This window comes from Oncorhynchus masou, chromosome 18, assembly GCF_036934945.1.
Source record: "Oncorhynchus masou masou isolate Uvic2021 chromosome 18, UVic_Omas_1.1, whole genome shotgun sequence".
Classification (NCBI taxonomy): Eukaryota; Metazoa; Chordata; class Actinopteri; order Salmoniformes; family Salmonidae; genus Oncorhynchus; species Oncorhynchus masou.
Genome location: NC_088229.1, coordinates 47,544,801 through 47,560,027, shown reverse-complemented (window position 1 = coordinate 47,560,027; position 15,227 = coordinate 47,544,801). Strand labels below are relative to the sequence as shown.

Sequence of the window (15,227 nt, the reverse complement as noted above, 5' to 3'; positions counted from 1 at the left end):
TCTGACAAAATCAGAAATGTGTAATATCAGAAAATGTAGCTAGCTAGACTATCTTACCCATATACATGGATGGACGCTTCTCCCTGTCATGGATGCCATCATTTCCCTTAGCTTGAAGACATAATCCAGAGACAGGTGTTTTATATAATAGCCTTCTGTGTGATCTCTTTTCGACTCCCTATGCATATTTGCAGTCAAATGCCAGAATTTTCTCCATCTCCTTAACTATCATATTCTAATTCCACTGGGCATTCCACAGATTTCGAAACTTGGTCCTCCATAAAGTGGAGAGCAACCCTTTTGCAGTTCCACTACGGGATATTGTTCAATAAAGCTCCTTTAGAAAGGATTACCTACACATAATGACCGGCTCATGTTATACACAGAAGCATTGTCACGGTTTTCTGTAGGCAAAGGAGAGTCGGACCAAAATGCGGCGTGGCTATTGTGATTCATATTTTAATGAAACAAGCAAAAACACGAATCAATACGAAAACAACAAAAGTAACACGAAAACCGAAACAGCCTATACTGGTGCAAACTAACACACGGCAGACATAAGGGCAATCATCCACGAAACACTCAAAGAATATGGCTGCCTAAATATGGTTCCCAATCAGAGACAACGATAAACACCTGCCTCTGATTGAGAACCACTTCCGACAGCCATAGACTAACCTAGAATACCCCACTAAGCTACAATCCCGATACCTGTGAAAAAACCCCAAGACAAAACACACTACATACAAAAACCCATGTCACACCCTGGCCTGACCAAATAGATAAAGAAAACACAAAATACTAAGACCAGGGCGTGACAAGCATGCTACATGGCAGACCAATCTAAACTCATCTCTCGGCATGTCCAGTCCACCCATTATCTCAGCCAATCATAGCTAAACCTTGGCTAAACCAACTAGGCTCGTATTTAATAATTGTATTTGTATTTGCAGATGGCATGCACGTTTGTTATTAAGGTATATGAAAGTTCACATGTGCCAGAAGACATTTCTGACAAAAAAAAGCATTTTGATTTAAAAAAGTAGTGACATACGCCTAGTTCCCTGAAATTAGTCACATATGTTTAAAAGTTACCTTGTCCATTTACCATCTGAGTAAACGTATGTATTTGGTTCGGTCAAATGTAGGGTAAAGCAGCGGTTTCGAGGACACAAATTACACCTAGTCCTCGACCAGAAAGAATTTTGGCTGGAGATTTTCCATTTTTTAGTCCAGGACTATGCTCAATCTGTTGTCCAGGATAACCTCCCCATAATGTTTAAATTAGTGCAATGGCATGATGTCTTACATGAAAAAACAAGTTTACCTGACCAAGTACATTAATGGGGTAAATCTACTCTGAGGTTGTTTTTAGGCTGTTTCAGAGGTTTAATCCTTAATCAACAATGTTCAACAAACATCTTTTGTTGAAGTTCAGTAGATCAATAAAGCTACAGTACACTAGCAGTAGTCAAGCTGCTTATACTGAAGAAACTTGTTAGTGCATGGGTCAAATTAGCTTTAGAATTTCTAATATTTCACTTAAAATGTACTTTTTCGTATTGATTTTTTTATTGACTGAATATATATTCAATTGGGATGTGTTATCTGTAATGGTTGTAATAAATTAGTTGCGCACTGTTGGCATATAGGCCTAGATGAAGAAAAGTTCTCGACTTCAGTATAATTTATTGTGGCAGAACCTAAACATTTTTAGTTTGTTCTGTTCATAAATATGGATTCTCTTGTGAAGAAACAGAGCGGATTTGCAGGATTATATGTATTTTTTGCACCCCCACTTTCAGACAGGCACCCATGGTATACAGTATAAGTCAACTCTATGTAAACTGTGTGTGTGTGTCTGTGCGTGTGTGTCTGTGTGTGTGTGTCTGGGCGTGTGTGTCTGTGCATGCGTGTGTCTGTGCATGCGTGTGTCTGTCTATGCGTCTGTGTGTCTGTGTTATATGCTTGTATATGTGAACTGTGAATGTGTGCCTGTGCATGTGTGTTCCCACAGGTGCTGTGTTTGTGCGTAACCCACTCAACAGAGAGCTGGTGGCCACCTTTGAGATTCTTGTGTCGGTGCATGACAACGCCAGTGATGTCATTGACATGTCAGTCAGCGTACCTAATGGTGAGTCTTCATCTAAAATCACCCTAATTCCATTTTTTTAAAGAATTGTTTGGTATTTCATCACCTTTTTGTGGCCCTATATGCCTCTCAAGATTCAACATTTTGTCAAACTAACAGAAGCAGATAGGTATTGACTTACTGCATCTCATGATAAAACCAAGCATACTTACCTTACAAACAAACCTCAATCAGTACAATAGACTCAAAACAGGTTGAACGACAATGCTCTTATTCTCTCCTGTCTCATTACAATAATAACCCTCTCAATTACCCGCTCAACCATTAACAGCGAGACTGATAGTGAACGTGCTGGATGTGAATGACAACGCCCCGCGGTTCAGACCCTTTGGAGTGGCCAACTTCTCAGAGAAGATTCTGGAAGGCGCTCAGCCAGGCACCACTCTGCTGTCAGTGTCAGCTGTGGACCCAGACAAAGGCCCTAACGGACAGGTCATCTACCAGCTGCTACACCTGCCCAGAGGGGACTACCTCAGACTGGAGGACCCATCAACTGGTATAACACACACACACACACACACACACAAATCTCAATCAAAAAGGGCACATCATAACTTTTTAAGACACACACATTTGATTTACTATGTAACCGGAACAACAGAAATTGTACCCCTTGTAAAAATACAACCTTAGTCTAAACACCAAGCAACCTCAACAATAGATTTTAGCCTTTTGGTATAATGGTTTTCTCCAACACCCTACTCAACAAATTGGATGCAGTCTATCACAGTGCCATCCATACATTTTGTCACCAAAGCCCCATATACTACCCACCACTGCAACCTGTACGCTCTCATTGGCTGGCCCTTGCTTCATACTCGTCGCCAAAACCACTGTTTCCAGGTCATCTGCAAAACCCTGCTAGGTAAAGTCCCCCCTTATCTCAGCTCGCTGGTCACCATAGCATCACCCACCTGCAGCACGTGCTCCAGCAGGTATATCTCTCTGGTCACCCCCAAAACCAATTCTTTCTTTGGCTGCCTCTCCTTCCAGTTCTCTGCTGCCAATGACTGGAATGAACTACAGAAATCTCTGAAACTGGAAACACTTATCTTCCTCACTAGCTTTAAGCACCAACTGTCAGAGCAGCTCACAGATCACTGCACCTGGACATAGCCCGTCTATAAATAGCCGAAACAACTATCTCTTCCCCTTCTGTATTTATTTATTTTGCACCCCAGTATTTTTACTTTGCACACTCAAATCTACCATTCCAGTGTTTTAATTGCTATAAGTACTTCGCCACCATGGCCTATTTATCTCACCTCATTTGCTCACTTTGTTTAATATACTTATTTTTCTACTGTATTATTGACTGTATGCTTGTTTTGCTCCATGTGTAACTCTGTGTTGTTATATGTGTCGAACTGCTTTGCTTTATCTTGGCCAGGTCGCAGTTGTAAATGAGAACTTGTTCTCAACTTGCCTACCTGGTTAAATAAAGGTGAAATAAAAAAATATATATATAACCACCTGGTCGGCAACTGCACCGCCCACAACCGCAGGGCTCTCCAGAGGGTGGTGTGGTCTGCACAACGCATCAATGGGGCAAACAACCTGCCCTCCAGGACACCTACAGCACCTGATGTCACAGGAAGGCCAAAAAGATCATCAAGGACAACAATCACCTGAGTCACTGCCTGTTCACCCCGCTACCATCCAGAAAGCGGGGCCAGTACAGGTGCATGAACGCTGGGCCCGAGAGACTGAAAAACAGCTTCTTTCTCAAGGCCATCAGACTGTTAAACAGCCATCACTAGCAGAAAGAGGCTGCTGCCTACATGCAGACTTGAAATAATCGTCCACTTTAATAAATGGAACACTAGTCACCTAAATAATGTCACTTTAACCATTTTTACATATTTTGCATTACTCATCGCACTTGACTATACTGTATTCTATACTATATATTGCATCTTAGACTATGCTGCTCTGTCATTGCTCATCCATATATTTATATTTTTTTATTCTTATTCCATTCCTTATTCCATTAGCTATTTGTTGTGGAATTGTTAGATATTGCTGCACTGACTAAATGCACAAGCATTTCGCTACACTCGCAATAACATCTGCTAACCATGTGTATGTGACCAATAAAATGTGATGAGATTTGTTTCTTCTTCGATCCAATACGTATTATGGTACAATTCGGCTCAGTTGTAATCCAGAGAGGTTAGAGGAATTATCTAGATCCTCTATGAGGCTGTGCAGGGTTCCAAAGTATGGATATAAAAGAAAACATGAGTCGTCAGCGTACAATGACACCTTTGTTTTTAAGCCCTGGATTTCTATCCCCTTGATATTATTATTGTATCTAATTTCAATAGCTAACATTTCAATGGCCATTGTAGTGGCTTCCTTTCGTCTTTACCATAGCCACTGCCCAAGCCTGAAGCGGGGTTGTTTGGTACGCATACAGTCCACACTCAAGGTTTCCAAACGGCCAAACATTCAATGACATCCAAGGATATGGTGCAACAAAAATGTTTATTCTTCTTATATCTAACAAATAAATGATTCTCCAATCAACTTAAAGCATAGAATACTTGATATGGAAAATACATATTATGACCTGTCTGTATGTCTGTATGTCTGTATGGTCAAAAAACTATATCGCTCCCGCATCTAGCAAGGACTCCCTCCCCCGAACTTCCTGCCTTTATCCTAACATACTTACCACAATACAATGAATGGGCAAGAGGGGGGGGGGACTGAAACTAAGTTACACTAACAAATGAATATATCTCAATCGGGAAAATATAAATCATAAAGGTACGTACCTAATATTTCATCATGTACATTAATATTTCATATATTTACACAAATATACATTGAGCTCAGTATGTTCAGTCTTTTATACAAATATGTCCAAATCGGCTTTAACAGCCATAATAAATAGATATGCTGATAGAGGAAAACCTTGTTTCACTCCTCTTGATAGTTTTATACTTTCTGAGAAGTAGCCATTAATAACTATTGTACAACTGGGGTTACTATACATAGATTTATTCCAAGTCAGAATCAGGCAGGTACAGGACAATCGCAAGGTCAAGGCTGGCAAGAAAACCAAAAACTAGAGCACAGGAAACACGGACACACGCTGGTAGAACTTGATGGGACAGGACGAACTGGCAACAGACAAACAGAAAATGCAGGTATAAATACACAGGAAATAATGGGGACAAATGGCTGTGAGACAGGGGTTATTTCTAGATACATGGAAAGTGGGATGTGTACGGAGAGTGCGGGGCAACAGAAGGCGAACAGCAGAGGGCCTAAGGATCTTAGCGATAGGGAAAGGTTCGATAATACGGGGGAACATTTTTCTGGACTCCACCCAAAGGGGAAGATCCCAAGATGGTAACAGGGAGCTGGGGTCTGGTGGAAGTCTGCCTGTTGTCGATACCTGGAGGTGGTCTTGAGAAGAGCGACCCGGGCTCTCTTCCAGATACGGCAACAGCAATGGATTATTATCTGGGCAAAGGCTATGCTGACCTCTTTCTCTTGGAAAAGCGGGGGCTGATATCCCAGGGAACACTCAAAGGGTGAGAGACCTGTAGCAGTACAGGGAAGGATGTTGCGGGCATATTCCACCCAAACAAGTTGCTGGTTCCAGGTGGTGGGATTGATGGAGACGAGGCAAGGAAGAGTCGTCTCCAGGTCCTGATTGGCTTGCTCCGACTGGCCGTTAGACTGGAGATGAACCTGAGGACAAGCTGGCCGACGACCCAATGAAAGTGACCTTCCAAAAGACCTCCAAAACCGGGACGAGATGGTACAGATGGTAGTGTTGCCAGAGGAGGTCAGCCGGAGCTTTCTGCGGTGTCTTGTTCTGTGCACACACAGTACAGGTGGCAACGAACACAGAGACGTCAGGAACCATGGTGGGCCACCAAAAACGTTGTTGGACAAAAGCCAAGGTCCGGCGGGAGCCAGTATGACGGGTGCGTTTCAAGGAATGTGCCCATTCCAGAACAGGAGCATAGGCAGAGTCCGGGAAAAACATCTGGTTAGCCGAGAGTCTGTGCCTTGCGGACCAGACTCTCGATTCCCCACAGATGATAGCAGTCGCTAGACAAGAAGTGTAGGGAGGATGGTCTCTGGATCCGATGGTGTAGTAGTGGGGCTGTACAGGCTTCACATTCTTGGACCCCGGGCGGTAGGAGATTAAATAAAATGGAAACGAGTAAATAACAGGGCCCATCTCGCCTGTCTGGAGTTGAGGCGCTTGGCAGTGCGGAGATATTCCAGGTTCTTATGTCCATCCACACCAAGAATGGTTGTTCCAACCCTTCTAACCAGTGCCTCCACTCCAACGCCATCTTGACATCGAGTAAGACCATATGAACGGAACCTTGGGAGAGGTGAGTGCAGACAAGGGGGAATCAAGGGTGCTGTAACCCCAAAGGAAAAGACGGTGGAAATCGACAAACCCCAGGAAACGTTGCAATTGCACTCGATGTGGGTTGAGGCCATTCCACCACCACTCTCACCTTGTCAGGGTCCATCTGAATATTCCCTGCAGTGAGCGATGGAACTCACATTTCTACACCTTCACGAAAGTCTGGTTCTCCAGGAGACGCTGGAGGACCTGGCGAACATGAAGGACGTGCTCTTGAGCTGTCCTGGAATAAATTAGGTTGTTGTCGAGGTAAACAAACACAAATCGATTAAACATGTCTCAGAGCACATCATTGACCAGGGCATGGAACACTGTGGGAGTGTTGATCATTCCGAACAGAATCACCAGTTACTCATAGTGCCTGGTAACCGTGTTAAAATAAGTCTTCCACTCATCTCCTTCCCGTATCTGAACCAGATGGTAGGCGTTCCAAAGGTCCAACTTGTTGAAGATGATTTCCCCCTGGAGAGGCTCGAAAGCTGAGGAGATGAGTGGCAGCGGGAAACGGTTTTTAACCGAGACCATGGAAGTTGATACAAGGATGCAGGGTCTTGTCCTTCTTTTCCACAAAGAAGAACCCTGCCAATCAATCAATAATATAATAATTATTTCAGCAAAAATGTTTATTTTTAATTTACAATCTGTAGAAGCAATGTGAATAGAAAGGTTCAATACTTTTGTGAAGGATCACTGCACAGTTGAAAAATATATGGCAAATAGAAATCCAAAACGGATGATGTTGAGAAATAGTTGGGAGGAGCTGAAGGGTTAGACAAATAACAAGATAACCAATGTAAAACATACGGGGTAAAATGTAAAATGTATATAGGTTCAGAAATGTTGTGCAAAAGCACAGTTACAAATAGAAATCAAACTGGATGGACATCAGAAATAGAGGAAGGACTAAAAACAAACAGAATATAACTATCATAAAATAGATTGTCTGTAAAATGTGTATAATATATATAAACCAAAGGTAGAAGCCTAAGTGTTATTGTTTATCAGTTTACTCCCAATTGGGGAAGAGTGGTAGGGTTTGCGGGGAATAATAAAGCTATATTCTAAAAAAAGTATGTCTATATAGGTATGTGTGTGTATGTATGTCTATATAGGTATGTATACAGTGGGGCAAAAAGGTATTTAGTCAGCCACCAATTGTGAAGGTTCTCCCACTTAAAAAGTTGAGAGAGGCCTGTAATTTTCATCATAGGTACACTTCAACTATGACAGACAAAATGAGAAAAAAAATCCAGAAAATCACATTGTAGGATTTTTAATGAATTTATTTGCAAATTATGGTGGAAAATAAGTAAAGCAAGCAATATTTCTGGCTCTCACAGACCTGTAACTTCTTCTTTAAGAGGCTCCTCTGTCCTCCACTCGTAACCTGTATTAATGGCACCTGTTTGAAAATGTTATCAATATAAAAGACACCTATCCACAACCTCAAACAGTCACACTCCAAACTCCACTATGGCCAAGACCAAAGAGCTGTCAAAGGACACCAGAAACAGAAATGTAGACCTGCACCAGGCTGGGAAGACTGAATCTTCAATAGGTAAGCAGCTTGGTTTGAAGAAATCAACTGTGGGAGCAATTATTAGGAAATGGAAGACATACAAGACCACTGATAATCTCACTCGATCTGGGGCTCCACGCAAGATCTCACCCCATGGGGTCAAAATGATCACAAGAACGGTGAGCAAAAATCCCAGAACCACATGGGGGGACCTAGTGAATGACCTGCGCTGAGCTGGGACCAAAGTAACACACTACGCTGCCAGGGTCTCAAATCCTGCAGTGCCAGCCGTGTCCCCCTGCTTAAGCCAGTACATGTCCAAGCCCGTCTGAAGTTAACTAGTGAGCATTTGGATGATCCAGAAGAAGATTGTGAGAATGTCATATGATCAGATGAAACCAAAATATAACTTTTTGGTAAAAACTCAACTCGTCGTGTTTGGAGGACAAAGAATGCTGAGTTGCAGCCAAAGAACACCATACCTACTGTGAAGCATGGGGGTGGAAACATCATGCTTTGGGGCTGTTTTTCTGCAAATGGACCAGGACGACTGATCTGTGTAATGGAAAGAATGAATGGGGCTATATATCGTGAGATTTTGAGTGAAAACCTCCTTCCATCAGCAAGGGCATTGAAGATTAAATGTGGCTGGGTCTTTCAGCATGACAATGATCCCAAACACACCACCCGGGCAACGAAGGAGTGTCTTCGTAAGAAGCATTTCAAGGTCCTGGAGTGGCCTAGCCAGTCTCCAGATCTCAACCCCATAGAAAATCTTTGGAGGGAGTTGAAAGTCCGTGTTGCCCAGCAACAGCCCCAAAACATCACTCTTCTAGAGGAGATCTGCATGCAGGAATGGGCCAAAATACCAGCAACAGTGTGTGAAAACCTTGTGAAGACTTACAGAAAACGTTTGACCTCTTTCATTGCCAACAAATGGTATATAACAAAGTATTGAGATAAACTTTTGTTATTGACCAAATACTTATTTTCCACCATAATATGCTAATAAATTCATTAAAAATCCTGCAATGTGATCCTGGATTTTTTTTCAGTCGTAGGGCCGATGCGGCTTGAGAGGGCGGATGTGGTTTGAGATGTGGTTCGAGGCAGAGCTGAAAACTCTGAATCCTGGTATCTGCGGGAACGGCGTTGATATCTATGGTTTTTCCCAAGCCAGCAGGGAGACGTCCCGGAGAAGGCTGCGCCGTCTTTATACAATGTGTATGGAAAAACTGGCTCCAACCCATGATGGACCCCATAGCCCAGTCGATAAGGGGATTGTGCCACTGGAGACATGAAACCCCAAAACCATGGATACATGAAGGAATTCGAGGAGCAGACACTACATGGATTCACTGTGGTTGCACCAGGGTAATATCCATAAAGCTTTCATGGGCCCCGGAGTCAATGAGCACTCGGATGGATTTGGACTGGCCCTACCACAACAGGGTAGCATAGAGGGGTTTACAAGTAGTAAGGGATTGGAAACTCCCAGTACAGCTCATCAGTGTACTCGTACCTACTAATGAGCCTGGTCTTTTAACGGGCAGGTAGATAAGTCCCGTATCTCCACAATACAGGCAGCTCTTGGTGTTTAGTCTGCGTAAGTGCTCAGCAGGAGATCAAATATCCTTGACCAGTTGCATGGGCTCCAGAGGAAGGAAGTCGGCAGCCCTCTGTGATTCCAGAGAGAACTCGGGTGACATCGGATTGACTCGGAAATGTAGACTTTCGGGATTTCTGCGATCCCTCGTGGGCGAGGTGGACATCGAGGGCGACAGGGAACAGACTCCTTTCCCTCCTACGTTCCCGTAGCCGCCAATTGATCCGGATGGTCAAGTCTATGAGGGAGTCAAGGTCCATGGGCAGCTCCCGTGCTGTGAGCTCCACATTAATCACCTCCGATAATCAGTGAAGGAACATCTTGAACAGGGCTTCCGGGTTCCAGGCACTCTCAGCCACCAACATGCAAAAATCCACTGCGTAGTCTGCCACACTACTGGAGTCTTGACATAGGTGGGGCAGCTTATGAGCAGCCTCTCTCCCAGACAACAGAGAATCAAAGACTTTTACCTACCTCCGCCACAAACTCATCCAGACTGACGCAAACAGAGGACTGTTGCTCACACACCGACATAGCCCTCCCGGACATCACCGTTATATCGTCGAGCAGTCCGAGGGGAACGAAGAAGGCTGCAGCTCGAAGATGAGGGAGCACTGGGAGAGAAAGGCCCGGCAGGTTCCATAATCTCTAACGGAGTTCTCCGGAGGTGGTAAGCGAGGTTCTTGGGACACCGGGGTAGGCTGGGAAGAAGCGCTGCTGGTGGCGGGGTTGCTGAGAGTCTGGGGGTTTACTGTTGAGGCTTACTGCCTAGTAGGTATTACTCAGAATTGCTCCAGTGATGTATTGAATGCATGATCATGGCATTCTGCCAGGGTATGGAGTCCCTCCATAAGGCATTTCAGTATCTCCTTATTGTATTCCAATAGTGGCTCCTTGGAAGGAGACAGCATTGTGGAACGGGTCTGAGTCTGCTGGGCCAGCCGTGATCAGTTCATACTATCAGGACTCATGCTGAGACCCAGATGCAGACACAGTAGGCAGGTAGTATGAGTCTCAGAGTTTATTATAGTTAAAGGTGCAGGCAAAAGGTAAATCAAGGCAGGCAAAGGGTCATAATCCAAATCAGAGTCAGGCACGTACTGGACCACAGGCGGTAGGTCAAGTCAGACAAGGTTCAGAACTGGAAGACTAAGAAAAACCAAAACTAGAGCACAGAAACAGGGGAACACACTGGTAGGACTTGACGGGATAAGATGAACTGGCAACTGAAAACGCAGGTATAAATACACAGGATATAATAGGGAAAAATGGGAGACATCTGGTGGGGGGTGGAGACAAGCAGAAAGACAGGTGAAACAGATCAGGGTGTGACACTAGGCCCGGTTTCCTACAATTTTCATAGGGGTTTATTGTTTCCAGTACTTCTCTTATATTATCTCCAATGTATCATCCCATGTGAAAACACTTGTCTGATAAGGATGAATAACATCCGACAATACTTTTGTAATTCTATGCGCTATGCATTTTACTATAATTTTTACATCACATTTTTGCATCTGAAGTGTAAGGGGCCTCCAGCCCTTTAGGCGGACTGGAGCTTTATATTTTCCACCTGGGTCCTGTTTTAATAGTGAAATCAGACCTTCTTGCTGAGTATCTGATAGTGTAACATTTTTATAGTAGTGGTATAAATATGCTGATAACGGAACTCTGGGTACATGGACAAATATTTGATATACCTCAACTGGTATGCCATCCAGCCCTGGAATTTTCCCGAACTTAAAGTCTTTAATTGCATCAAGAAGTTCCTCTGTAATTTGGCCTTCACATGAGTCTTTCTGTACAGATGTCAATTATACACTATTAATAAAAACATCCTTACAATTAACTTCAGTTAGTGGAGATGGAGGAGACTAAAATGAAAACATGTGCTTAAAGTCCTTTTCTTTCTCTTTCAAAATATAATTTGGTGAATCACGGAGGACTCTGTCATTTCTAACACGTTTTTGGGAGTTATTTATGGTAGCAAATCTCTGTTAATGATAAGAAAATAATTTGCTGCATTTTCACCAATATTCCATCCAGTTTCTTTATTTTTATAATAACTTACACAAAATCTTTCTTGAATAAGTTCCATCAGTTCTTTTTGTTTTTCCTCTTATTCTGTGCCTCTATGGTACAGTTTTATTGGTATCTACCTGTCTCTAAATGCACATTTGAAAGTGTCCCATACAATAAGGGGATCTGCTCTACCTACACTACTGTTCAAAATGTTGGGGTAATTTAGAAATGTCCTTGTTTTTGAAAGAAAAGCAAATTTTTTGTCCATTAAAATAACATCAAATTGATCAGAAATACAGTGTAGACATTGTTAATGTTGTAAATGACTATTGTAGCTGGAAATGACTGATTTTATATGGAATATCTACATAGGCGTACAGATGCCCATTATCAGCAACCATCACTCCTGTGTTCCAATGGCACGCTGTGTTAGCTAATCCAAGTTTATAATTTTAAAAGGTTAATTGATAATTTTAAAACCCTTTTGCAATTATGTTAGCACAGCTGAAAACTGTTGTCCTGATTAGAGAAGCAGCGCTGTGTACTACCTTCAGAGAACAGCGCATACTGTCTCTAACCAGAATTGAAAGAGGAGTGGGGAGGCCTTGGTGCACAACTGAGCAAGATGACATGTACATTAGAGTGTCTAGTTTGAGAAGCAGACACCTCACAAGTCCTCAACTAAGCAGCTTCAATAAATAGTATCCTCAAAACACCAGTCTCAACATCAACATCTTGTTGATGTCTAAAGATGGACAGTTTTATTGCTTCTTTAATCAGCACAACAATTTTCAGCAGTGCTAACATAGTTGCAAAAGGGTTTTCTAATAATAGCTAACTGCAAAAAATGGAGCAGTTAGCTGTGCGGCAGTGTAGCCTAGTGGTTAGAGCGTTAGACTAGTAACCGGGAGGTTGTGAGTTCAAACCCCCAAGCTGACAAGGTACAAATCTGTCGTTCTGCCCCTGAACAGCCAGTTAACCCACTGTTCCCAGGCTGTCATTGAAAATAAGAATTTGTTCTTAACTGACTTGCCTGGTTAAATAAAGGTTAAAAAAAACAGTTGCCCAGATGCCCAACAAACTGTCACTTTTATAGAGAAGCACATCCTTTTTGTATTTACGGCAGTCAACAGATAGTGTGTAAAAATCAATTAGTTGTCTGTGCAGATTTTTGATAGAACATGGTTGACAGGCTGAGTGCTCAACCGTTTAACTGTACTCACAATAGCAAAACACTATAATGTGCTCCTTTCTGCAAGTTTCCATACATGTGACTTTCTGTAGATAGCAAACCAATGGGATGTCACATGAATGACCTTAGCTATACGCCCAGTCTTATGACTAAGTCCCACAAAGACAAGTTTGTATCAGGTTAGAAAAAACACTAGCATATAACAAGAGACAAGTAAAACACTGGATAGTATGACTAATTCTGTAATTTTCCACGATATCTGGCTTCACCATCATCAACTCATCTAACTCTAGTGAGTTGCCAGAAGCACCAGTCTCCGACATGTTGTGAAGGAACTCTAAGAAGCTGGCTTCATCACCATCAAAATCAATGTCTTTGTTTTGTCCACCTAACTGTTATGTCTACTTAAATTTTTTCTCATTATCTGCAGGCCTATGCAACTCAGTTTTTAGCTGTGAATGTATAGCCTACAGGATGAAATTAACAAATTAAAAAATAAACCTGTCATATACTATAGTATTAGTAGTACTATAGTTTTCATATACCCCGGCATGTACTGTTAATATGGATGCCATATCATTTTGTAGTATCATATAAAGAAAATATAGCGCAGAATCCTCAATCTCTAATTAATGGCTTTGAATGTAGCCAATACACTACAGAAAAAGAAACACTTATCTATGGTCTATGTATGTACAGTAGCTACTGTGTATCATGTAAAATCAATTTCATATTGAACCCACTAACAGTGGCAGAGTTGAAATTCACAGAAATGCACCCAGATGTGTTGTGCTATTCAATTTGCCACATGCTTTGTAAACAACAATCAGTGCAATGCTTAATTATGGACACTTACCAGCAATGCAGAGAAAGAAAATAGAGAATTAATAGAAAAGTAAAACACTTCATAATAAAAGTAATAATAGATACACAATGTGTAATGATAAGGGGTATCAGTATGAGGTGATGTGCAAGATTACGAGGTAATTGAGGTAGATATGTACATATAACTAGGAATAAAGAGACAGATAGTAAACAGTACCAGTAGCATACTGTATGTGATGAGTCAAAAATGTTGGTACAAAAAGCTATTTGGTTAACTATTTAACTAACTATTTAGCAGTCTTATGGCTGTTCGGGGTCCTGTTGGTTCCAGACATGGTGTATTGGTACCGCTTGCTGTGCGGTAACAGAGAGAATTGTCTACGACAGGGTTCTCCAACCCTGTTCTTGGGTTGTGAGATTCTGTTCCAACCGCAGTTGAAACTAACCTGATTCTTCTTATCAACCACCTAATTATTAGAATTATGAACGCTAGATTAGGATTGGAGTGAAAACCTACAAAATGGTAGCTGTCCAGGAACAGGGTTGGAGACCCCTGGTCTATGACTTTGGTGGCTGGAGTCTTTGACAATTTTTAGGGCCTTCCTCTGACACCGCCTGGTATAGAGGTACTAGATGGCAATGAGCTCAGCGCAAGTGATATACTGGGCCATATGCACTACCCTCTGTAGCGCCTTGCAGTCGGATGCCAAGCAGTTGCCATACCAAGTGGTGATGCAGCCAGTCAAGATGCTCTCAATGGTGTATATGTAGAAATTTGAGGATCTGAGGGCTCCTGAGGGGGAATTCCCAACTCTGTTGGTGTGTTTGGACTATGATAGGTCCTAAGTGATGAGGAAACCGAGGAATTTGAAGGTCTCAACCCGCTCCACTTCAGCCCCGTTGATGTGAATTGGGGCATGACAATTGAGGGAGAGGTTGTTGTCCTGACACCACACTGCCATGTCTCTGACCACTTCCCTTTAGGCTGTCTCATCGTTGACAGTGATCAGGCCTACCACTGTCGTGTCATTGGCAATCTTAATGACGGTATTGGAGTAGTACGCGGCGATTCATTCACGGGTAAACAGGGAGTACAGGAGGGGGGCATGCACCCCTGAAGTGCCCCTGTGTTGAGGGTCAGCATGACAGATATGTTGTTGACGATCCAGTTGCAGAGCGAGGTGTTCATCCCAGGGTTAGTAATGAGCTTGGACGGCACTGTGGTGTTGAATGCTGAGCTGTAATCAATTAATATAATTTTGTCCAAGTGGGAAAGGGAAGTGTGGAGTGCAATATAATTTGCGTGATCTGTGGGTCTTTTGGGGTGGTATGCGAATTGGAGTGGGTCCAGGGTGTCTGGGATGATGGTGTTGATGTGAGCCATGACTAGCCTTTCAAAGCATTTCATGGCTCCAGATGTGAGTGCTACGGGGTGATAGTAATTTAGACAGGTTACCTTGGTGTTCTTGGGCACATGGATTAGGGTAGTCGGCTTGAAACATGTACAGT

General features: G+C 42.7%; 1 protein-coding gene across 3 annotated transcripts in view; it reads left to right on the top strand.

Moving 5' to 3' along the window:
- The window catches only part of LOC135504722 (cadherin-23-like), a 611,744-nt gene that overhangs the window by 546,356 nt on the left and 50,161 nt on the right, over positions 1-15,227 (top strand). For 2 of the 3 annotated variants that reach the window (XM_064923533.1, XM_064923534.1), the window contains 2 exons: positions 2,018-2,134; positions 2,424-2,648. In XM_064923533.1, coding sequence (XP_064779605.1) covers positions 2,018-2,134; positions 2,424-2,648 — 342 coding nt within the window. Of the gene's footprint in view, positions 1-1,586; positions 2,135-2,423; positions 2,649-15,227 lie in introns of those variants that run through there. The other variant, XM_064923535.1, reaches the window with a different exon arrangement.